This window comes from Oryx dammah, unplaced genomic scaffold, assembly GCF_014754425.2.
Source record: "Oryx dammah isolate SB20612 unplaced genomic scaffold, SCBI_Odam_1.1 HiC_scaffold_21, whole genome shotgun sequence".
Taxonomy (NCBI): domain Eukaryota; kingdom Metazoa; phylum Chordata; class Mammalia; order Artiodactyla; family Bovidae; genus Oryx; species Oryx dammah.
Window position 1 is genome coordinate 51,148,748 of NW_024070205.1, and position 25,425 is coordinate 51,174,172.

General features: G+C 37.3%; 1 protein-coding gene across 1 annotated transcript in view; it reads left to right on the forward strand.

The window, feature by feature from the left end:
- The window catches only part of LIN9 (lin-9 DREAM MuvB core complex component), an 87,916-nt gene that overhangs the window by 15,981 nt on the left and 46,510 nt on the right, over nt 1-25,425 (forward strand). Inside the window, exons 5-7 of the mRNA XM_040263657.1 lie at nt 3,805-3,938; nt 5,180-5,305; nt 14,232-14,389. Coding sequence (XP_040119591.1) covers nt 3,805-3,938; nt 5,180-5,305; nt 14,232-14,389 — 418 coding nt within the window. The remainder of the gene's footprint in view (nt 1-3,804; nt 3,939-5,179; nt 5,306-14,231; nt 14,390-25,425) is intronic.

Sequence of the window (25,425 nt, forward strand, 5' to 3'; positions counted from 1 at the left end):
CACCATCCACAGTGATTTTGGAGCTTTAGAAAATAAAATCTGCCACTGTTTCCATTTTTTCCCTCTCTGTTTGCCATGAAATGATGGAACTGGATGCCATGATCTTAGTTTTTGAATATTTGGTTTTTAAACCAACTTTTTCCACTCTCCTCTTTCATCTTCATCAAGAGGCTGTTTAGTTCCTCTTCTCCTTCAGCCATTAGGTTGGTGTCATCTGCCAATAGGTTGTTGATATTTCTCCTGGCAATCTTGATTCCAGACTTTAAATTTCTTTTCCATGTCAATCTTGCACATTTCTTAAGTGTATTCCTAGGTGTTTAATACTTTGTTCTCACCATTTTTGCTGTAATAAACAATATATTTCTTGTTTTATTGCCTAATCTGTTTTCATTTATATAGAGAGAAGATAATATCTTTTAAAAATAGAGAATTTTGGATAACAGCTTTGTTATCTCCTGCTTTATTAAATTCTTATAGTTGATTTTTTTGAGTTTTCTGGGGAGGTCATGTCACCTGCAAATTTACAGTTTTATTCCTTTTCTTCAGTTGGCTAATTCCACCATCAAATCAACGTCAAAAATAGTATAATCAACATCTTTATCATATTCCTTCCTTTAATGAGAAATGTTCACAATTTTAACGCTGAATATGATCCTGACTTTTGGATTGGTTTGGGGAGAAATGTGTTATTTATTTTTGGCTGTGCTAGATCTTCCTTGATGCATGGGCTTTTCTTTAGTTGTGGAGAGCAGAGGCTACTCTATAGTTGCCGGGTACAAGCTTCTCATTGCAGTAGCTTTTGTTATGGAGCATGGGCTCTAGGGCACATGAACATCAGTAATTGTGGCACGTGAGCTCAGTAGTTGCGATTCCCGGGCTCTGGAGCACAGGCTCAATAGTTGTGGCACGTGGGTTTATTTGCTCTGTGGCATGTGGGATCTTGCCAGATCAGGAATCGAACTCATGTGTCCTGAATTGGAAGGTGGATTCTTTACCACTGAGCCACCAGGGAAGCCCGAGAAATGTGTTTTGAAGGTTAAGAAAGTACTCATCTATTTTTATTTTCTTGGTCAGTATAATTAAAGGCTTATTAATTTTTGTTGATTTTTTTCTTCAAACAATTTTTTATTGTATTGAATTTTCTTCTATTGGTTTTGTTTTTTATTTCTATTATTTTTGCTCTGATATTTATTATTTTCTTCCTCTACTTGCTTTGAGTTTTCTTTGTTCTTTTTTTTCTCTAATTTCTTAAGGTGGAAGGATAAGTCATATTTGAAATTTTTCTTTTATTCTAGTACAAGCATTTACCCAATGAATTAAATTTTTCTTTCAGGTACTGCTTTAGCTGTATCACTTAACTTTTGGCATATTGTGTTTTTTTCAGTCATTTTGTCTATTTTTATTCCATTAAGATTTTTTTTTAGTAGATACTGGATTTTATCAAGTGTTTTAGCATCAGTGGAAGTGATCATATGATTTTCATTATTTCATTTATTAATAATGGCATGTTACACTAATAGTTTTCTAATACTGGCCCTTTTTTATATTCTTGACATGAATTTCACTTGGTTGTGTTGTATTTTTTTGATGTTCTGATGATGTTTTTTAAGCTTTTTAAAAAATGAAATATAATTGATATATTACCTTTAGGTATACAATATGATAATTTCACTGTTTGTGTATATTGTGAAATGATCATCATAGAAAGTCTAGTCTAGTTAACATCCATCCCTGTAGTTACAATTTTTTTTTCTTGTGATGAGAACTCCAAAAATTTATTCTTTTAGCAACTTTCAGATATATGGTATGATATAGTCACCATGCTGTACATTACATACCCATAACATACTTATTTTATAACTGGAAGTTTGTATCCTTTGACCATTTTTTATTCATTTCATCTGTCCCCCTACCCTCTCTGGCAACCACTAGTCTGTTCTCTGTTGAGTTGGGTTTTTTGAGGGGAGAGGAGTGATTTTTTTTTTTAAGTTACACATATAAGTAAAAGTATATGGTGTTTATCTTTCTCTGACTTATTTCAGTTAGCATGATGTCCTCAAGGCCTATCCACATTGTCACAAATGGCAAAATTTCCTTCTTTTTAATGACTGACTAATATTCCATCTGCATATATAACACATTTTCTTTATTTGTTCATTTGTCAGTGTGTGCAGCAGTTGTTTCCATGCCTTGGCTATTGTAAATAATTCTCCAGTGAACTTGAGGGTGCATGTATCTTTTGGAGATAGTGAGTTCATTTTCTTTGGATAAACACCCAGAATTAAAATTGCTGGATTATGTGGTACATCTATTTTTAATTTTCTGAGCAACCTCCATACTGTTTTGCTTTCTGGCCACACCAATTTACATTTCCACCAGCAGTTTACCCAGGGTTCTCTTTTTTCACATGCTCTCCAACACTTGTTATTTCTTGTGTTTTTGATAATAGTCATTCTTATAGATGTGAGGTAATATTCTTCCTGTGGCATTTCCTTGATAGTGATGTTGGGCACCTTTTCATGTACCTTTTTGCCATTTGTGTTTCATCTTTGGAAAAATGTCTGTTCAACTCCTCTGCCCATTGTTAAATCAGATTGTCTTTTTGTCGTGGAGTTGTATGAGTTCCTTATATATTTTGGGTATTAACCTCTTGTCAGATATATGATTTGGAAATATTTTCTCCCGTTCTGTAGCCTGCCTTTTCATTTTGTTTATTGTTTCTTTTGTGGTGCAGGAGCTTTTTAGTTTGATGTAGTCCTACTTGTTGATTGTTGCTTCTGTTGTCATCTCCAAAAAAATTATCACCAAGACCAATGTCAAGATTTTCCCCTATATTTTCTTCTAGGAATTTTATAGTTTCAGGTCTTGTATTTACATTTAAGGCTTTAATCTGTTTGAGTTTATTTTTGTGATGTAAGACAGGTAGCCAGTTTTATTCTTTTCCTTGTGAAAACCATTTCCAACACCATTTATCAAAGAGACCATCTTTTCCCCAATTGAGTATTCTTGGTTACCTTGTCAAATATCAATTGACCATATTTGCATGCATTTATTTCTGGGCTCAGTTCTGTTCCATTGGCCTAACCTATCTGTTTTTATGCTAGTCCTATCACATTTTGATTACTATAGCTTTGTAATATAGTTTATAATCTATATTATTAGATTAGGGAGTGTGATGCCTCTGGCTTTGTCCTTTTTTCTCAAGATTACTTTGGCTACTCAGGGTTCTTTTGTGGTTTCATAACAGTTTTTGGATTGCTTTTTCTATTTCTGTGAAAAACGCCATTGAAATTTTAATAGAGATTGCATTCAATCTGTAGATTGCTTTGGGTATTATGGACATTTTAACAATATTCTTCCAATCCATGAATATAAAACATCTTTGCCAGCATTTTTAAAATTCATATAAATTAGTGATATTTCCTGCATGTTCTTTCTCTTAATCTCGCTCACAATTGTATCAGAGTCCTTACTGGTCTTTTCTAGGCCAAGAACTGCGGAAATAGTTTCCTAAATATCTTCTTCCTATATACCTAAATTGAAATTGTACTGTAGAGCAAACATTGTGGGGGCAAATATTTCACCCTCCTTGTCAAAATTTGTTTTGAAACTGGAGGCTTTAACTTTGTAAGAAATAATCACAATGTGTATTTGTTAAATAATAACAAATTTATTTTGTATATTGTTGAATCTTTTTGAGTACTTAACCATAATCTTTACCTTTTTACAAGTGTAGTCAGTATTATGGATGTTCACTTTTACTTAATGGGACTGTAATTAATCTCTCTTTTTTTTATTGTATAGAAATTTACAGCAACAATGTCAACACCAGATAAGAAGGCCTCACAGAAGATTGGTTTTCGATTACGTAACTTACTCAAGCTTCCCAAAGCACATAAATGGTGCATATATGAGTGGTTCTACTCAAATATAGATAAGTAAGTATCACGGCTCATATCATAAATATCATTTGAATCAGAAGTTTAAGGTTTTCACATGTTAAAAGCCTCAACTTTTTCTAGAGGTCTATTTTGATTCTGTTTTTTTCCTGAATTTCTTTTCCTATTCCTCATTCTTGTTTGATCTGTTTCTGTTGTTCATGCTTTTCTTGCTTCCTCTTTTTTGTGAAAAATCAAATGACAGTATAATTTCTATATTATAATTTACAAAGACTATGCAGTGGAGATACCCTGAAAACAAAGCACCATTATTTTGCAGTGAATGGGACTTGTTTTATAAATCTTAAGATTTTAAATGCTAGTATAGTAGTAGAGAAACAGTTGTGAATGGTAAAAGTGATTCGGGAAGATTTTTAAGAGTCTTTCTATTTAGGGGATGATATTCATGCACTTTTTCGTTATATGTTAAGTGTTTGTTTAGAACATAGTAAGAGATTTGGGTGAAATCCAATTATTCAACAACAGAATTCATTGAGGAAAGATTCTGATTTCTCATCCACTGCAATCTATTCTTATCTAACCCATGCTTGTCGGTGGTACTTGCTTTGCTGGCTACTTATCTTTATTTCCTTTCTCTATTATTAGCAGTTGCCTACTCTGAACCTTGTTAATCTCAAGAACATTCATATTTAAGCCCAAGACATTCATGTGTCATTACTAAGACTGATTCCTCGTTTCTCAAACTCATCAATAAAATTGTCTTATTTTTGTCCACAAATTTTTTCATTATCTTAATTAAGAGAGCTCTCAGGGTGTCCTAGTATAATCTGTGTTCTGCATTTCCTAAGAACTAATCTAACTCTTTAGAGTCCCCTAGTTTCCTAAAACTAATTTACTATCAAAGCAAACTCCTTGGTGATGGTATTTATTATCTTTGGGACAAAGATACTTTGTAGTTTACATTCTTTATCCTCACCAGATACAATGATAGTGCTAAAATAGCTTCCCAAAGGATAGGAGATTTAATGAAAATCAGTGTCTCCTAGAATCTCAAGCACAGACAGTACCTCTTGAGTAACTTTTATACATTATTTGTTTTATAAATGTAAACGATTTAATTTAATTTTAACACTTGGAATTTGTGCCCATTTTGTATATATTTTGGGTAGAAGTGAAAGTTTGGTGTCTTGGGATTGATTGATGCTCAAAATTGGAATGCATATTTTGCATTTTATGTCTCAAGCTGTATATTAACTTAAAATACCATTTCTCTTTTACAGACCGCTTTTTGAAGGTGACAATGACTTCTGTGTATGTCTAAAGGAATCTTTTCCTAATTTGAAAACAAGAAAATTAACAAGAGTGGAATGGGGAAAAATCAGGAGGCTTATGGGGAAACCACGGAGGTAAAAATAATGTTTTTGTTTAAAAGACTAGTACCAAAACATAACTTTCCAGAGTAGTTATATGTTAAATATATTCTATTGACCAGTGTTAATGTAGATGCTTTTTATACTTAAGCAACTTGTTATTAAATACACAATTTCATTTTTCTTCAGATCACAAGCCTTGAACATAATTTTTTTATATTAGCTGTGCCCCACTAAGAGAAACCCAAGTAAGATGGTAGGCGCTGAGAGAGGGCATCAGAGGGCAGACAGACTGAAATCACAATCACAGAAACCTGGCCAATCTGATCACATGGACCACAGCCTTGTCTAACTCAGTGAAACTAAGCCATGCCATGTGGGGCCACCCAAGACAGACGGGTCATGGGGGAGAGGTCTGACAGAATGTGGTCCACTGGAGAAGGGAATGACAAACCACTTCAGTATTCTTGCCTTGAGAACCCCATGTTCTGAATAGTATGAAAAGGCAAAAAGATAGGACACTAAAAGATGAACTCCCCAGGTCGGTAGGTACCCAATATGCTACTGAAGATCAGTGGAGAAATAACTCCAGAAAGAATGAAGGGATGCTGCTGCTGCTAAGTCACTTCAGTCATGTCCGACTCTGTGCAACCCCAGAGACGGCAGCCCACCAGGATCCCTGGTCCTTGGGATTCTCCAGGCAAGAACACTGGAGTGGGTTGCCATTTCCTTCTCCAGTGCATGAAAGTGAAAAGTGAAAGTGAAGTCACTCATTCATGTCCGACTCTTTGCGACCCCATAGACTGCAGCCTACCAGGCTCTTCTGTCCATGGGATTTTCCAGGCAAGAGTACTGGATTGGGTTGCCATTGCCTTCTCTGAATGAAGTGATGGAGCCAAATCAAAAACAACATCCAGTTGTGGATGCGACTGGTGATAGAAGCAAGGTCCGATGCTGTAAAGAGCAAAATTGCATAGGAACCTGGAATGTTAGGTCCATGAATCAAGGCAAATTGGAAGTGGTCAAACAGGAGATGGCAAGAGTGAACGTCGACATTCTAGGAATCAGTAAACTAAAATGGACTGGAATGGGTGAATTTAACTCAGATGACCATTATATCTACTACTGCAGGCAGGAATCCCTTAGAAGAAATGGAGTAGCCATCATAGTCAATGAAAGAGTCCGAAATGCAGTACTTGGATGCAATCTCAAAAACGACAGAATGATCTCTGTTTATTTCCAAGGCAGACCATTCAGTATCATGGTAATCCGAATCTGCGTCCCGACCAGTAACACTAAAGAAGCTGAAGTTGAACGGTTCTATGAAGACCTACAAGACCTTTTAGAACTAACACCCAAAAACGATGTCCTTTTCATTATAAGGGACTGGAATGCAAAAGTAGGAAGTCAAGAAACACCTGGAATAACAGGCAAATTTGGCCTTGGAGTACGGAATGAAGCAGGGCAAAGACTAATAGAGTTTTGCCAAGAGAACGCACTGGTCATAGCAAACACCCTCTTCCAAAAACACAAGAGAAGACTCTACACATGCATATCACCAGAAGGTCAACACCGAAGTCAGATTGATTATATTCTTTGCAGCCAAAGATGGAGAAGCTCTATACAGTCAGCAAAAACAAGACCAGGAGCTGACTGTGCCTCAGATCATGAACTCCTATTGCAAAATTCAGACTTAAATTAAAGAAAGTGGGGAAAACCACTATACCATTCAGGTATGACCTAAATCAAATCCCTTATGATTATACAGTAGAAGTGAGAAAGAGATTTAAGGGACTAGATCTGATAGAGTGCCTGATGAACTGTGGACGGAGGTTCGTGACATTATACAGGAGACAGGGATCAAAACCATCCCCAAGAAAAATGCAAAAAAGCAAAATGGCTGTCTGGGGAGGCCTTACAAATAGCAGTGAAAAGAAGAGAAGCGAAAAGCAAAGGAGAAAAGGAAAGATATACCCATTTGAATGCAGAGTTCCTAAGAATAGCAAGGAGAGATAAGAAAACCTTCAGTGATCAGTGCAAAGAAATAGAGGAAAACAACAGAATGGGAAAGACTAGAGATCTCTTCAAGAAAATTAGAGATACCAAGGGAGCATTTCATACAAAGATGGGCACTGTAAAGGACAAGGACAGAAATGGTATAGATATAACAGAAGCAGAAGATATTAAGAAGAGGTGGCAAGAATACACAGAAGAACTGTACAAAAAAGATCTTCATGACCCAGATAATCACAATGGCGTGATCACTCACCTAGATCCAGACATCCTAGAATGTGAAGTCGAGTGGGCCTTAGAAAGCATCACTACGAACAAAGCTAGTGGAGGTGATAGAATTGCAGTTGAGCTATTTCAAATCCTGAAAGATGATGCTGTGAAAGTGCTGCACTCAATATGCCAGCAAATTTGGAAAACTCAGCAGTGGCCACAGGACTGGAAAAGGTCAGTTTTCATTTCAATCCCAAAGAAAGGCAGTGCCAAAGAATGCTCAAACTACTGCACAATTGCACTCATCTCACACGTTAGCAAAGTAATGCTCAAGACTCTCCAAGCCAGGCTTCAGCAATACGTGAACCGTGAACTTCCAGATGCTCAAGCTGGATTTAGAAAAGGCAGAGGAACCAGAGATCAAATTGCCAACATCCGCTGGATCATGGAAAAAGCAAGAGAGTTCCAGAAAAACATCTATTTCTGCTTTATTGACTATGCCAAAGCCTCTGACTGTGTGGATCACAATAAACTGTGGAAAATTTTGAAAGAGATGGGAATACCAGACCACCTGAAACCTGTATGCAGGTCAAGAAGCAACAGTTAGAACTGGACATGGAACAACAGACTGGTTCCAAATAGGAAAAGGAGTATGTCAAGGCTGTATATTGTCACCCTGCTTATTTAACTTATATGCAGAGTACATCATGAGAAATGCTGGGCTGGAAGAAGCACAAGCTGGAATCAAGATTGTAGGGAGAAATATCAGTAACCTCAGAAACGCAGATGACACCACCCTTATGGCAGAAAGTGAAGAATGAAAGAGCCTCTTGATGAAAGTGAGAGGAGAGTGAAAAAGTTGGCTTAAAGCTCAACATTCAGAAAACTAAGATCATGGCATCTGGTCCCATCACTTCATGGCAAATAGGTGGGGAAACAGTGGGAAAAGTGGCTACCTTTATTTTTCTGGGCTCCAAAATCACTGCAGATGGTGATTGCAGCCGTGAAATTAAAAGATGCTTACTCCTTGGAAGGAAAGTTATGACCAACCTAGACAGCATATTAAAAAGCAGAGTCATTACTTTGCCAAGAAAGGTCCATCTAGTCAAACCTATGGTTTTTCCAGTAGTCGTGTATGGATGTGAGACTTGGACTGTGAAGAAAGCTGAGCACCGAAGAATTGATGCTTTTGAACTGTGGTGTTGGAGAAGACTCTTGAGAGTCCCTTGGACTGCAAGAAGAATCAACCAGTCCATCCTAAAGGAGATCAGTCCTGGATGTTCATTGGAAGGACTGATGTTGAAACTGAAACTAATACTTTGGCTACCTGATGCAAAGGGCTGACTCATTTGAAAAGACCCTGATGCTGGGAAAGATTGAAGGAAGGAGAAGGGGACGACAGAGGATGAGATGGTTGGATGGCATCATCAACTCAATGGACATGGGTTTGTGTAAACTCCGGGAGTTGGTGAAGGACAGAGAGGCCTGGCGTGCTGTGGTTCATGGGGTTGTAAGGAGTCGGACAGAACTGAGCAACTGAATTGAAACTGATGCCCCACTAGATCCCAGAAAATATTTAAGGATGCCCTCATAAGCATTTAATGAAGCTGTGAGATTATACATACATTATTGTTACCTTTTTAAAAACTCTTATTATTGCTTCAAGATAATAAGTGATCCACTTATTATCCTTTCCACAAATGCATGTTTTACTTTATATAAAAATGAATCAAGTGAATATATCTAATATGTTACATCCTGAGAATTGCTTTTCAAATTACCTTTTATGTGAAACTACCTTTCCTTTTCTAGTGTTATCTTCCTTTCTTAATATATCAGAAAATCTTATATTACTTTTGAGTGAAATGTTATACTATATATCATTAGTTTTCATGTTTGATCTGTCAGCCTAGTAAAAGCATGTTTAAGAGTTTTTCACTTTAAATGGTAGGAAGATTTAGGGGAGACTTGAAATATAAAGTGACTTGAACAAATAGACCTGGAATTTAGTTTACATGATTTCTGTAGATAATAATGAAATTCAAGGAGAACTTTTCATTGAACTGGTTTACATTTATTTTAGCTATTGTATTAAAAAGTGTCACTGCTGCTATTGTTTTAAGTATTTCCCTCATTTATAAGAACAAATTAAAATGCGATGTGTATTGTGTTTCACACAGGTAATTTATGGTCTTTGGTAATTAGGCCATTTGGGGGCTTTTTGCTGTAACTTTACATGTTTGAGTAAATTGAGCCACACTGTTTCTGATTATTGTCAGAATGAGGTATTAGTCACTATTTTATTGTTTAGTTGTAATTCTGCAGTTTGTCATTATTTCTCTTGTTAATTTATCCTCTGTTAATAGGGTTACCATAACATTGTTGAATCTTAGAGTTCTTTACTTCATCAAGATAAATTAACAGTTTAAATCAAGTCTTTATTATCAGCAAAAGTTTGTAGTTTTTCTTTTTTTTTGAGGAAGCTGATGTACACTACAAATTATTGATATGACATACTTTTTTGAAATATCCTAAAAAAAAGAAGCCAGGAAAGAGCTTAGCAGGAAATGTGCAGAATACTTAGCATTCTAAAATCAGTCCCAGTGAAAATATCAGTAGCCGTTTTTAAAAAAAAAAAAAACTAGACCAACTCATTCTAAATTTCACATAAAGAGAAGAAATCAAGCAGGAAGAACTAGGAAAATTCTGAAGAAAAAAGTAATAAGGGGAGATTATGTAGTATCATACATACGTTTGTAGTATGTATTATCTCATATTAACATTGATATAACATGATCATAATCAAAATGATGTCATAGTGGTGCTTGAATAAAAAGATGAAAAGGAGAGAAATTCCATGAAATTAACACAGCACTGTAAATCAGTTATACTCCAGTAAAGTTAAAATATCTTTATTGAATCAAAGATGTGCACAGAATTTTAATACATAATAACACTGATTGCATCTCAGGCATACAGGGGAGAAGGAGATTAAATTATTTATTCAGTGGATATTGAGACCACTCTGAAGCAATCTAAGAAAACACAAGTTGATTTCATACCTCAGACCTTACACCAGGAAAGATTTAAAAGGATCAAAGGTTCAGATTTTTTTAAATGAAACAGTAAAACTACTAGAGGAATCTGTAGAAGAGTTTGGGTTAATCTTGAATTGGGGAAGATCTTTTTAATAGTCCTCAGAGCTAGGAATCATAAAAGAAAAGATTGATAAATTTGATTTTATTAAAAAAAAAAAAAAGCATTCTGTATCACTCACCCCCAGAAAACCCCATAAAGTCAAAAGACAGTGACAGAAATATTTATAATTCTTGCCACAAAGAACCAATGTCTAAATATGTGAAGAACTACAAATCAGTTCAGTTCAGTTCAGTCTCTCAGTCGTGTCCGACTTTTTGCAACCCCATGGACTGCGGCATGCCAGGTCTCCTGGTCTATCACCAACTCCCAGAGTTTACTCAAACTCATGTCCATTGAGTCAGTGATGCCATCCAACCGTCTCATCCTCTGTCGTTCCCTGCTCCCGCCCTCAATCTTTCAGTTCAGTTCAGTTCAGTCACTCAGTCGTGTCCGACTCTTTGTGACCCCATGAATCACAGGACGCTAGGCCTCCCTGTCCATCATCATCTCCGGGAGTTCACACAGACTCACGTTCATCGAGTCCGTAATGCCATCCAGCCATCTCATCCTCTGTCGTCCCCTTCTCCTCCTGCCCCCAATCCTTCCCAGCATCAGAGTCTTTTCTAATGAGTCAACTCTTCTCATGAGGTGGCCAAAGTACTGGAGCTTCAGCTTTAGCATCATTCCTTCCAAAGAAACCCAGGGCTGATCTCCTTCAGAATGGACTGGCTGGATCTCCTTGCAGTCCAAGGGACTCTCAAGAGTCTTCTCCAACACCACAGTTCAAAAGCATCAATTCTTCGGTGCTCAGCCTTCCTCACAGTCCAACTCTCACATCCATAATCTTTACGAATCAGTAAAAAATATCAAATAACCTGTAATAAAAATGTCTGTTTATACAAACAGTACCTAAGAAAGGAGAAAGAAGTGGCTCTTCTAAACAGATGAAAGAGTTCAATCTTACTTATAATGAGAAATACAAAATCAAAGTATGCCAAGATCCTGTTTTTTAGCTATCAGAACAGAGTTCCTAAAGTTTGAATATATTGGATTGGCAGTGATGTGGTGAAAAAGCCACTGGTGGTGAGAGAGTAAATTTATGTAATCTCTGTGAAGGGCAGTTTGGTAATATCTGCAAATTTACAAATTCCCATACTCTTTGACCTAGTACTTCTCTGAGTACTTATACATGGATGAAATGACATGTACAGTGCTATTTATAGAAGCAAAAGATTTTTAAAAACCTAAGTGTCCATAAATAGAGGAATGACTAATTAAAGTAGGGTACCTCAATATAGGAGAAAACTGAAATCATTTAATTTAAAATCAGAGAAAGTTTCTTATGTACTGCTAAGATACTTTAAGAAAGCAGAAAACACAACAGAGCACAGTGAAGCTATTTGAGAAAAATAGGAAGGGAACATAAGTATTTCTTGCATGTATATTTCTAAAGTTTAATATCAATAAAGGGGATGTACAAAATTTATTGTCATCATCTGGAAGACAGGATAGAAAACCGAGGGACAAAAATATTAGTTTTCTTTTTTTAATCTCATTTAATTAGTTATTTTTGGCTGTGCTGGGTCTTCATTGCTACATGGGCTTTCTCTAGTTGCAGTGAGCCAGGGCTGTTCTTCCTTGCAGTTTACAGGCTTCTCAGTTTTCCCTTGCTGAGGGCGCGGGCTCTAGAGTGTGGGCTCAGTAGTTGCAGTTGCATGGGCCTCGTTTCTCTGTGGCATGTGGTATCTTCCTGGACCAGGGTCAAACTAGTGTCCCCTGCATTGCAAAGGAGACACTTAACCGCTTGACCACAAGGGAAGCCCTAGAGTTTTCAATGCCTTTTGAACCTTTTAAATTAGAAGCCTATGAATGTATTTATTATGCAAAAATGCTATTTAAATAATCTATTGCCAAAAGTATGTATTGTATCCAGAAGGTATGAAGAACTCTGAAAATTCAGTAATAAAGCTCAGACAGGGAAATTCCTTGGTTGTCTGCTTGTTAGGGATCCACACTTTTCACTGCAGAGGGCACAGGTTTGATCCCTGGTTGGGGAACTTAAATTCTGTATGCTGCGTGGTGCAACCCAAAAATAAAAAGAATCAAACATCCCATTTAACAAATTGGTAAAAAAAATTTTTTAATAGATCAGTGATGTAGAGATATCATATAAACCAATAAGAGGATATTAAACATAATTAATCATTAGGAAAATGCAAATTAAAACCACAGTGTTTAAAAATTTACACAACTAAGCATGCCAAGTGTTGGTGAATCTGTGTCAAAACTTGAACTCATACACTGCTGATGGGAATATAAATGGTATAACCACTTTGAAAAAACTGGCAGTTCCTGTCCCTTTATTTTTTTATAAGACTTTTTAAGAGCAGTTTTAGATTTGCAACAAAATTGAGAGGAAGGTACAGAGATTTTCCATTTACTGCCCCTCCCCCCACATATGTGGCCTCCCTCATTGTTAGTATCCTCTGTCAGAGCGGTCCATTTGTGACAGTTGATGAACCTGCATCAAAACATGATACTCATTCAAAGTCCACAGTTTACATTAGAGTTCACTCTTGGTGGTGTGCATTCTGTGGGTTTTGACGAATGGTGACATAGCCACCGTTATAATATCAGTATTTTACAGAGTATTTTCACTGCCTTAAAAATCCTCCAAGTCTACCAGGTCACCAACTGCTGGTAACCATGGATCTTTTCATTGTCTTCATAGCCCTGCATCTTCCAGAATGTCATATATTGGGATCACACAAAGTGTAGCCTTTTCAGATTGGCTTTGTTTACTTGGTAGGATGCATTTCAGGCTCCTCCATGTCTTTTCATGATTTTAGAGCTCATTCTTCTTTTCTTTTTTTTTTTCAACTTTTAATTTTGTCTTGGGGTATAACCAACTAACAATGTTGTGATAGTTTCAGGTGAACAGCGAGGGGACCCAGCCATACATATACATGTATCCATCTCCCCCAAATTCCTATCCCGTCCAGGCTGATTGATATCTTCATATGTTCATTATCTTGACTGTAGTGATAGTTTTATGGATATATATTTTATGGCATGAAAGCTATGTTTAAATACCTTTGGTTCATCCTAGAATTTGAAAATAGAAATAAGATGGGCCCTAAGAATAAAAGTACATTCAGTATTCATACTTAAAGATAGAAAATATGATTAAAAGTTTACATGGCGGCAGGTCTCATCTTTAATTCCTATATTGATACACTCACTAGGTCACAGGGAAAGTATCATGTTCTTTTGAATAGAATATTGAAATTGAACTTTGTTCTTAAGAGAGGACCTGGGATCCAGATGCAGTTTTGTCAAAGGATGGTGAACAGTAGATCCACCTGCTTTGTAGGAAAAAGCAATCTAGACTCGCTTATGTATCTTTCAATCTTGCAAGATCTTATTTTTAAAACAACATAAAGGTAATTTACTTTGAAGAGAAAATTGTTGTTTTTAAGAACCCGTTTTTAAATACAGTACTCAATGAAAGAAATAAAAGGATTAGTGATATGGATGGTGTGACTTGAAGTTTTTATATAGGACAGTTATCACTTTATATGGTTTTTATAATTTATTCTAGATGTTCTTCTGCATTTTTTGAGGAAGAGAGATCAGCATTAAAACAGAAACGGCAGAAAATAAGGCTCTTACAACAAAGGAAAGTTGCAGATGTTTCACAATTCAAAGATCTCCCAGACGAAATTCCTTTGCCCCTGGTTATTGGAACCAAAGTTACTGGTAGGTAAAGATACGCTTATTACTATTTTGACTTGTGGGTTTTCACCAAGATAAACCTTTATTAGACAAGTGGCCTTTACATTTAGAAAGCTTAAACTATATTTCTGTAGCAATATTCGGTAGAGGTTACTGTTCTTCATCTATGAAGTCTGTTTTTTAAAGTAGTTGCATAAAAGTGTACATCTTCAAAGCAATGTCTTCCACAACGTAAACTGCCACAAAGATGAAATTTAAAATTAAGTGTAATGTTTAAATTGTTAAAATTTTGTTTGGTTTTTGCTTCTATATTATATTGATTTTCTTTTCTGACCAGTCTTACCTGGTTAGTTCACAAACACCATTGTTCTTGTGATCTTTGGGTTTATAAATACTCCATTTCTAATGACTAAATGACTAAACTACCTACTGAATAATTTAGTTTGCTCAAAATTTTGTAAAGATGTAAATTCTGTCAATTTGTAGGTAGTGATTCTATATGGTCACTTCAGTTACAACATGGAGGGAAAGTGCCACTAAAATCTCAAGTTTAGGTTAATCCTTAATAATTTGGTGATCTAAAATTACATTTTATGCAGTACAAGCAATAGCAAGGTGTTCAGTGAGTAGATAGAGTTAAAGGTTGAAAAAAATCATTGGATTAATCAGAGAGTATTTTCTGGAGGAAAGGGAGCCTTGAATTACATATTTATGTCATTTTTTCCTGGTTATAAAAGTGGTACATTTTTTCAATATATTGTGAAAATGGGTAGTGAAGAGGAAAAGTAGACAACAGGGAAAAGGCTATATCATGCATACGAAATGCAGTTGGAAAAGACAAGAATGCATTTAGTCATAACCCACCATGTACAGAAGTTATAGGTGATATATATGATCTCTCCCTTAACAAAATTAGTCTGGGATGAGGATGGAGATAGAGTGAAGAAGAGATAGCTTTCCTGAAAAAATGTATTAGTTCTAAAAACCCCATATAAATAAGTACACATACAAAGTCTACAATGTAGACTAATCAGAGAAACGCTGACGTGAATAGAGTGACTCATAGACCCAATTAGGAAATCCTTAAAAGTTAATTGCTCCAGAATTTTAAGGACTAGTGGTATTATTTGATAACAACTGAAAATTTTACAGAGGATCAATAAGTAGGTACTTTTTTACAGTGCAGAATAGGGGGACTAGATGTATCAAGATATGAAAGAAGTTTGTAGGAATCAACAAACTTTTGAAAGTTTCAGTTTGGTCTAGGGGAGGCGTCAGCATATGATAAAAAATTGCTAAACCTATGAAGAAACAGAAAACAGGTTCTATAATTAAGACCAAAAGCAGTCAACAGAATTAGATGCTAGGGTGGCTCAGATATTGGAATTAGTTTCAAAATATATGTTATTAAACATGTTCAAGAACTTACATGTAAATATGGTCATAATTAATGGGGATATCACAGTAGAAAAATGGAAATTACTTATATAAAACAAATAGAAAGTTAAAAGTATAGTGTCTGAAAAGAAAATTTCTAAATGGGCTTAAAAGCATATTGAAAACAACAAAAAGTAAGAGTCAGTGAACTTCAGAATAAATCAGTATAAATGATCCATTGTGAAAACATGGAGGAAAAAAGTGGAAAAAACACTCAATAGAGACTCAGAGACCTGTGGGACAATATTAAGCAAATAAACATATAATTAGTGTTCTTAAAAAAAGAGAGGCACAGTGGCATGTAAAAAGACAAAAGATTTGATTTTTTTTTCTTCCAGTTTTATTGAGATATCATTGACATACAGTACTATAGCTTTTCAGGTGGCACAGTTGGTAAAGAATCCGCCTGCCAGTGCAGGAAACACAAGAGATGTGGGTTCGATCCCTGGGTCAGGACGATCCCCTGGAGGAGGAAATGGCAACCTACTCTAGTATTCTTGCCTGGAAAATTCCATAGACAGAGAAGCCTGGTGGGCTACAGTCCATGGGGTCTCAAAGAGTTGGACACAACTGAACACATGTGCACGCACACACGTACACAGCACAGACAAACACACGAGTCAAGTATAGGTCATAAAGATTTAACTTACATCCACAACATTTCCTGACCTCAGAGAAGTGGCCTTTTGTAAGAGAACTCCTGTGCTTCCCAGCAGCTCACTTCCCTTTGGTCACCAGAGCTATATTCTCTACGGGTGCCCCCTATGTGGGCTGCCTGGATCTTTCTGTTGTGGTGGACTATTTATGGGCAGTCTGGTAGGTATGGCTGACCCTCCCTTCTGGTTGATTGCTAGGCTCTGCCTTGTGGAAGGCTTCTGTGTGTGGGCTAGGTCATCAGGTGGCTGGTTGTGGAAAGGGGTGGAGAGTCCTGGAACTGATGCTGGCTCACTGGTGGGCGGAGCTGGTTTTGGGGTGAGTGGTTGCAGATCTAGATCTGGGGTCCCAGATCTAGTGCTGGTGGGTGGGCCAGTTCCTGGCATGGCTGCCTGGGAGTGGGGGTATGGTCTAGGATATCCCAAAGTTTGTGTCAAGGGATCTGGATCTTGGGGCTACTGGTTGAGGGGTCCAGAGCATCTAGTAGCAGCTATCAGCCTGCTGTTGGCAGACCAGAGCCCCTGGTATTCCCTGGCCTAGTGTCCCACCACTGGGGGCCTGGGGCATTTCCACCATGCGTAGCTAGCTGAGGGGCCAGAGGTGTCCCAGAGCTGGTATTAGCTTGCTGGTGGCCAGTGCCAGGACTCAGTGGGTCTTGGGGCTGGTGCCAGCCTGCTGGTGTGTGAGCTGCATCCTGAAATAGCAGGCCCTAGGGCTGTGGTGGTCCTGGGGCTGGCGTCCACCCAGTGGAAAATGAGACAGGGTATCAGATCCCCTAACTGGTGCCCACCCCTTGATAGGTGGAGCCAGATCCTGGATCCTCCATCTGCAGGACTGGGACACTGGAGCTGGTGCCCACCTACGGGTGGGTGAGGCTCTGCCTTGGGGCTAGTGCCAGCTCACTGGTGGGCAAAACCAGCCCCAAAGTCCCTGGCTATAGGGCCCTAGGGGTGCGTTGGTGTCAGTGGTCGGTCCTGGGCCCTCTGGTGGATAAGGCCAGGTCCTGAAGCGGCTCTGGGCTCAGGGACTCTCTGCTGGCCAGCTGGTGGGCGGGGCTGTGTTCCCGCCCAGATAGCTGCTTGGCCTGAGGTGTCCCAGCACTGGCGCCGACAGGCTGGGGGGTGGGGCCGGGCCTGAGCCTACTACCTTAGAGTGAGGATTAAAAAATGGCGCTTGCCAGCGCCAGTGTCATGGTTGAACAAGCTTCCAGAAATGCCTGCCACAAGTGTCTTTTTCCCCTGGATGAGCTCCACTTGGCTCCTGCCTCGCAGGGAGGCTCTCCGAGATCAGCAGGTGGGTCTAACCAAGGCTCCTTTTGAATTACTGCTCTTGCACTGCGTCCCAGAATGTATGAGGTTTTGTGTGCACCCTTTAAGAATGGAGTTTCTTTCCCACAGCACTCTGGCTCTCCTGAATGTATGCTCTGCTGGCCTTCAAGGGCAAACCTTGTGGGGTTTGTTTTCCCAGTGCAGGACTTCCAGTTTGGAGAGCCACAACTGGAAGTTTGTGGAGTTCAGATCCCTTGCTCCTTGGGAAGAACTTCTACAGTTGTGATTATCCCCCCCTTTGTGGGTCACCCTTGTGGAGGGATAGTTCTTAACTGTACTGCGTCCCTGTCCCTCCTTCCTGTCTGGTTGTGGTTCCTTTATGTCTTTAGTTGTAGAAGATCTTCTTTGCTTGCCTTCTGGTCTTTCTCATCAATACTTGCTCTGTAATAGTTAAATTTTGTTGTGCCACTGGGAAGAGGTGAGCTCAAGATCTTTCTACGCCGCCATTTTGGCCACTTTACTCAAATTTAATTAAAAAAAAAAAAAGTACGGGTCTTTAATACTCTGGGCTTTCTGGGTTACTCAGTGGTAAAGAATCCACCTGCCAATGCAGGAGATGCCAGAGGTCAATCCCTGGGTTGGGAAGATCGCCTGGAAAAGGGAATGGCAACCCGATCCAGTATTTTTGCCTGAAAAGATACTGTAACCCGTCAGGCTCTTCTGTTCATGGGATCACAGAGTCGGGCACGACTGAGTGACACACACACGTATCACACCTTAGTACTCTAAACCCCAAGTCATACAACCCACATGTATACAAAACCCCACAGTTAGAGCAAATCTTGAAAGCAATCTTAGGAAAACAATAGATATGAGGAACAGTGATACAAATAGCTGCTGACTTCTCATGGGAAAAGAACGATAGATGTTACATCAAATGAAAATTTCAGGTTGAGGGGAAATGATACCAAATGGAGCCTTGACTATAGAGTAAGAACTCCAGAAATGGTAAATACATGCATAAAATGTAACTGTTGTGTTTCAAGTTTCTTAAGTTTGTTGTGAGGGCATGTAGTATTAATTATTAATAGAGTGTAATAAGTGAAGAGTGCACATTATAAGCCTTAGGATGTTAAGGTTCAAAAACCTTAGTGTACATCAGATTAGCTGGAGAGCTTTATAAAGGACAGATCGCTGGCCCCTGCCCTAGAGTTTCTGATTCAAGAGAGTCAGGGGTAGAGCCTGAGAATTTGCATTTTAGGAAGTTTCCAAGTATTAGGTGTTGACACTGCTGGAGTAGGCTATACTTTGAGAACTAGTAAAGAAATTACTTTCTCTTTTTTTTTAATTTAATTTTTATTGAGGTAACTTTGGTTTATAACATAAGTTTCATGTGTATATTTTTTCTTCTCCTTACACTGTAGCATGCTCAGCACAAAAAATGTAGTTCTTATCTCTCACCATACAGGTGATCCTCTTTATCTGTTTTAGCTCCCCACCCCCCGCCCCCGCCCCATCCCACTCCTTCCCCTCTGGTAATGACTACTCTGTTTTATGGCTGAGTGGTACCATTTATGGTAATCACTATTCTTTTTTTTACAGTGAAGCTGTATTTAGTGTGTATGTGTGTCTGTGTGTGTAGCGTATCTTTTTCCATTCATTCATTGATAGACACTTAGGTTATTTCCATATCTTGGCCGTTCTAAATAAAGCTGTGATGAACATAGAGGTGCATATATCTTTTTGAATTAGTATTTTTGTATTCTTTGGATAAATACACAAGTGGGATAGATATCAATAGATCATGTGATAGTTCTAATCTGAATTTGGAGGGGACTGTTTCTCTGTAGTGACTGCATCTGTTTACACAGTGTATGAGGATTTCCTTTTCTCCACATCCTTGCCAACCCTGTTATTTCTTGCCTTTTTGATAATAGCCATTCTAACAGATGGGAGGTGATATCTCGTTGTGGGTTTTTTTTTTATTTGAAGTACAGTTAATAAACAATTTTGTGAATATAATTCCCTGTGCTATATAGTAAATCCTTGTTGCTTGTCTGTTTTATGTATAGTAGTTTGTTAATTCTGTACCCCTAATTTACACCTCCCTCTCACCTCCTTTTCCACTTTGGTAACTGTAAGTTTGTTTTCTATGTTTGTGAGTCTGTTTCTGTTTGGTGTATAAATTCATTTGTATTCTTTCAATTCCATATACAAGTGATATCATATAATTTGCCTTTGTCTGACTTACTTCGCTTACTGATATTCTCTCGTCCATCCATGTTGTTGCAAATGTTTCATGCTTTTTTATGGTTGAGTAATATCCCCTTGTGTGTGTGTGTGTGTGTATGTGTGTGTGTGAGATATATGTGTGTTTATATATATATATATACAGAGAGAGAGAGAGAGAGATTCATATCTTCTTAAACCAATCATCTATTGCTGGGCATTTGAGTTGTTTCTGTCTTGGCTGTTGCAAATAATATTGCTATTTGCAATGCTGATGAACATTGGGGTGCATGTATCTTTTCAGATTAGAGTTTTTCTCATTCCTGGATAAATACCCATGAGTGGGATTGATGGATCATGTGATAACTCTATTTTGTTTTTTAAGGAACTTACAGACTGTTTTCCATAGTGGCTGCACCAATTTACATTCCCACCAATAGTGTATAAGGGTTCCCTTTTCTCCACACCCTCTCCAACATTTTTTATTTGTAGACTTTTTAATGATGGCCATTCTGACCAGTGTGATGTGGTACTTCATTCCAGTTTTGATTTGCACTTCTCTAATAATTAACAATTTTGAGCATCTTTTCATGTGCCTTTTGGCCATCTGGGTGTCTTCATTGGAGAAATGTCTATTTAGATCTTTTGCCCATTTCACGATTAGGTTGTTTGGTGGTTTTTTGTGGTTTTTTCTTTTTACTCGTGTCGTGGTTTTGATTTGCATTTCCCTAACAATTAGTGATGAATATCTTTTCATGTGCCTGTTGGCCATCTATATGTCTTCCTTGGAAAAATGTCTATTCAGCTTTTCTGCCCATTTTTTAATTGGGTTGTGTGTCTTTTTGTTGTTGAGTTCTTTATATATTTGAGATATTAGCCAGTTAATGTATATATGAGTTGCAAATATTTTCTCCCATTTGGTATGTTGTCTTTTCACTTTGTTGATGGTTTCCTTTGCTGTGCAGAAACTTTTTAGTTTGATATGATCCCATGTATTCAATTTTGCTTTTGTTTCCCTTGCCTGAGGAGACATATCCAGAAAGATATTGCTAAGATCAATGTCAAAGAGCATACAACATGTGTTTTCCTCTAGGAGTTTTATTTGAGGTCTCTCATTCAAGTCTTTAATCCATTTTGAGTTGATTTTTCTATATGATGTGACATAGTGGTTTAGTTTCATCTTTTGCATCTGGCTGTCCAAGTTGAAGGAATTACTTTTTAAAGTATTGAGAGAGGCACCTAAAAAGCCAATAAAGAAATTAAATTGACATACTGACAAATTCTCAGTTAAGTGAAAAGATGACAGAAAAGAAAGTACAGAGAAGTAGAAAATAACTAGCAAGATGGTAGACTTATATCTCACTCTTTTTAAATTATATCAAATCTCAATGAACTGAACACTAAAAAAGTAGAGATTATCAAACTGAATTTTTTTTTTAAGTTACACTCAACTACAGTTGACCATTGAACAGCATGGATTTGACATGTTTGAATTGTGTGAATCCATTTATTTGTGGATTTTTTTTTTCAATAAACATTGACAATTTGGGGGGAAATTTGACAGTGTGAAAGAACTTGCAGGTGAATTGCTTAGCCTTGAAATATTGAAAAAAAATTTTTAAAGTTAATATGTCATGAATGCAGAAGATATATGTAGACATAGTCTATTTTATCATTTGCTTCCCATAAAATACAACAGTAAAGTTTATCAAAAATTACTCCCACAAACATAGTCTATACATTTACCGTTGAGATAAATGGAAGCAAACATAAGGATGCTGTATTAAACTGTAACTTCTCAAAATTAACTGTAGTACACACTGCACTGCTGTAAAAATTTCATAGTAACCTTCTGTTGCTATTGCAGTGAGCTCAGGTGTTTCAAGCATCTGCTTAAAATGCTGTGTAATAGTGATCATCTCTATGTGATCAGTTTGTCTGCAGCAAAATGCATGTGATTGCCTTCTGCCCAAGGTTATGACATTACAAGAAAAAGTTGAATTGCTTGATATGTATTGTAGATTGAGGTCTTCAGCTATGATTGCCCACTATTTCAAGATAAATGAATCCACATAAGGACCAGTGTAAAAAAAAAAAAAAAAAAGGAAATTTGTGAATAGCTTCAGCTATGCCAGCAGGTATGAATACCATGCATTTTTGGAAATATCTTTTTATCTCATAATGAAAATGTAGCTCTTCTGTGAGTGCAGGATCGATATAAGGAAGACAGACCTATGGGCAACAAAGCAAAAGGGATTGAAAGATCTAAAGCTAAAGAATTTAGCGCCAGCAAAAGATGATTTGATAATTTTAAAAAGAGGTTTGGTTTAATAAATATCAAGATGATAGGAGAAGCAGCTTCTGCCAACCAAGAGGCAACAGACAGGTTCCAAATGCCTTTAAGGAAATAATGGAAGAGAAAGGGTATCTGCCTGAACAGGTTTTTACTGCCAACAAGTGTCCTATTCTGGGTTTAAAAAAAAAAAAAAGCCTCATTAGTAAGGAAGAAAAGCAAGCACTGGGATTTAAAGCAGAAAGAGATAGGCTAACAACTGCAAATGCAGTTGGGTTTATGATCAAGACTGCCCTTATATATAAAACTGCTAATCTCGGAGCCTTGAAGGGGAAAAATAAACATGAGCTGCCAGTCTTTTGGTTGTATAGCAAGGAGTCCTGGATGACAAAACCCCTTTTTCTGGGTCGGTTCCATTGATATTTTGTCCCTGAAATCAGGAGGTACCTTGCCAGTAAGGAACTGCCTTTTAAAGTTCTTTGATATTGAACAACGCCCCTGGCTACCCGGAATCCCATGAGTTCAGCCCTGAAGGCATTGAACACAGATACAACATCTATAATTGTAGCCTCTAGTCTTAAGGACCTTTAAGGCTTGTTACACATGGTACTCTATGAAAAGGATTGTCAACGCTGTGAAAGAGAATGCAAATAGAGAAAACATCACGAAAATCTGGAAGGATTCTATCATTGAAGATGTCATTGCTGTTATAGAAAAAGTCTGATAGAGCCAGTCAAGGAAATCATGAAAGAGATTGTAGCTGTATGGGGTGAGGGGGGGGAAAGGTTGGGGGTGAAGGGGTTTGAGATGCATATATTTTCAAGAACTAATAAACACCACACCAGAGGAATTAACAGTGCAACTTGATGGAGATGATTGCTTCCGAATTAGTGCCAGAAAAATAAGGAAGAAGACATAGAAGATGCAGTGCCAAAAAATAGATCAACATTAGACAACCATGCGTCATCAGGGAAATGCAGATTAAATAGTGAAATACCATCACACACCTACTAGAATGGCCAAAATCAAGAGCTTGACACCACCACACATTAGTGAGGATGTGGAGCAGCAGGTGAGGATGCAAAATGGTGCAGCCACTTTGGAAACCTGTTTGGCAGTATTTTACAAAGTTAAATATATTTTACCACATAATCCAGCAGTCACGCTCCCTGTTGTTTACCCAAATGAGTTCAAAACTTATTTTTGCACAAAAAAGTGCACATGGATGTTTACAGCAGCTTTATTTGTAATTGTCAAAAGTTGGAAGAACCACTGTGTCCTTCATTAGATGAATAAACTGGTACATCCTCACATGGAATATTATTTGAAGCTGAAGTGAAATGAGCAGGAATTCCCTGGCAGTCCAGTGGTTAGGACTGCGCTTCCACTGCAGGGGGTACAGGTTTGATCCCTGATTGGGTAACTAAGATCCCATATGCTGTGCAGCCAAAAAAGAATAGATAAAATAGCAATAAGAATAAAAAAATTATTATACAAATAAATAATGACTGATCAACTAGATATCTATATGGAAATGAGCCTTGACCTTTCCTCATGCTATACAAAAAGCTTAATTTAAAATGGACCAAAGGGCTAAATGTAAAAGCTAAAACTATAAAACTTCAGTAAGCAGAGACAGGAAAATATCTTGTGACCTATAAATAGGGAGAGATTTCTTGGATCTAACAAAAATAAAGGTGATTTTTACATTGAGCTTAAATTTAAAACTTCTGTCCACTAAAAGCCAACACCAAAAAAACAAATAGGCAAGCCATATACTAGGAAAAAATATTTCCAAATCTTATATCTGAAAACGGACTACATCTAGAAAACATAAATAACTCAATTATTTAGTGAAAGAAATATAAATTATTCAGTTAAAAAAACTAGACAAAATACTTGTGTAGAGGCTTCCCAGAGAAAGATATATGAATGGCCAATAAGCACATGAAAAAACACTCAGCGTCAATTAATCATCATGGAAGTGCAAATTATAAGCATAATGAAATACCACTACACATACCAGAATGGCTAAAATTGAAACTCCTGATGACATCAAATGTTGACAAAGATGTGGATCTACTGTAATTCATTGCTAATAGGATGGTGTACCACTTTGGAAAAAAGCAGGACAATTTTTTTTAATTAATTTATTTTAATTGGAAGCTTATTACTTTACAATATTGTAGTGGTTTTTTCCATTCATTGACATGAATCAGCCATGGGTGTACATGTGACCCCCATCCTGAACCCACCTCCCTCCCCATCCTGTCCCTCTGGGTCATCCCAGTGCACCAGCCCTGAGCATCCTGTCTCATGCATTGAACCTGGACTGGTGATCTATTTTACATATGGTAGTATACATGTTTCAGTGCTGTTCTCTCAAATCATCCCACCCTCGCCTTCTCCCACAGAGTCCAAAAGTTCTTTACATCTGCTTCTCTTTTGCTGTCTCATATATAGGATCATCGTTACTCTTTCTAAATTCCGTATATATGCATTAATATACTGTATGGTGTTTTTCTTTCTGACTTACTTCACTCTATATAATAGGTTCCAGTTTTATCCACCTCTTTAGAACTGATTCAAATGCATCCTTTTAAATAGCTAAGTAATATTCCATTGTGTATATGTACCATAGCTTTCTTATCCATTCGTCTGCTGATGGACAGCTAAGTAAAAGCATGACAATTTTTGATAAAATTAAATTTATTCCTGCCCTATGGCCCACCGGTTCTGCTGCATGGTATTTAAGTAAGGGAAATGAAAAGTACTATTCACAGAAGGATATGTACAAGAATATTCATAGCATCTTTGTTCTAATTTTATAGCCAAAACCCAGATTCGCACCAACAACAGGCGAATGGATAAACATAACATGGTATTTTCTTGCAGTGAAATATAAATTGACAATAAAAAGAAACTACTAACGTATAGATTAACTTCAGACAGTATGCTCAGCAAAGAAACTGAAAACTAAAAAATGTGTATTATATGGCTCAATTTATATGAAGTTGTAGAACAGACAAAATTAGTTTATGGTAGAAAAATATTATCAGAAGAGTGATCACTTCTGAAGAAAGGATTGCCTGGGAAGGGGGAACTTTCTGGGATAAGAATATTTCATGACTTGATAAGGATGGATGATATCGTTTGTCAAAACTTATAGAATTATATGC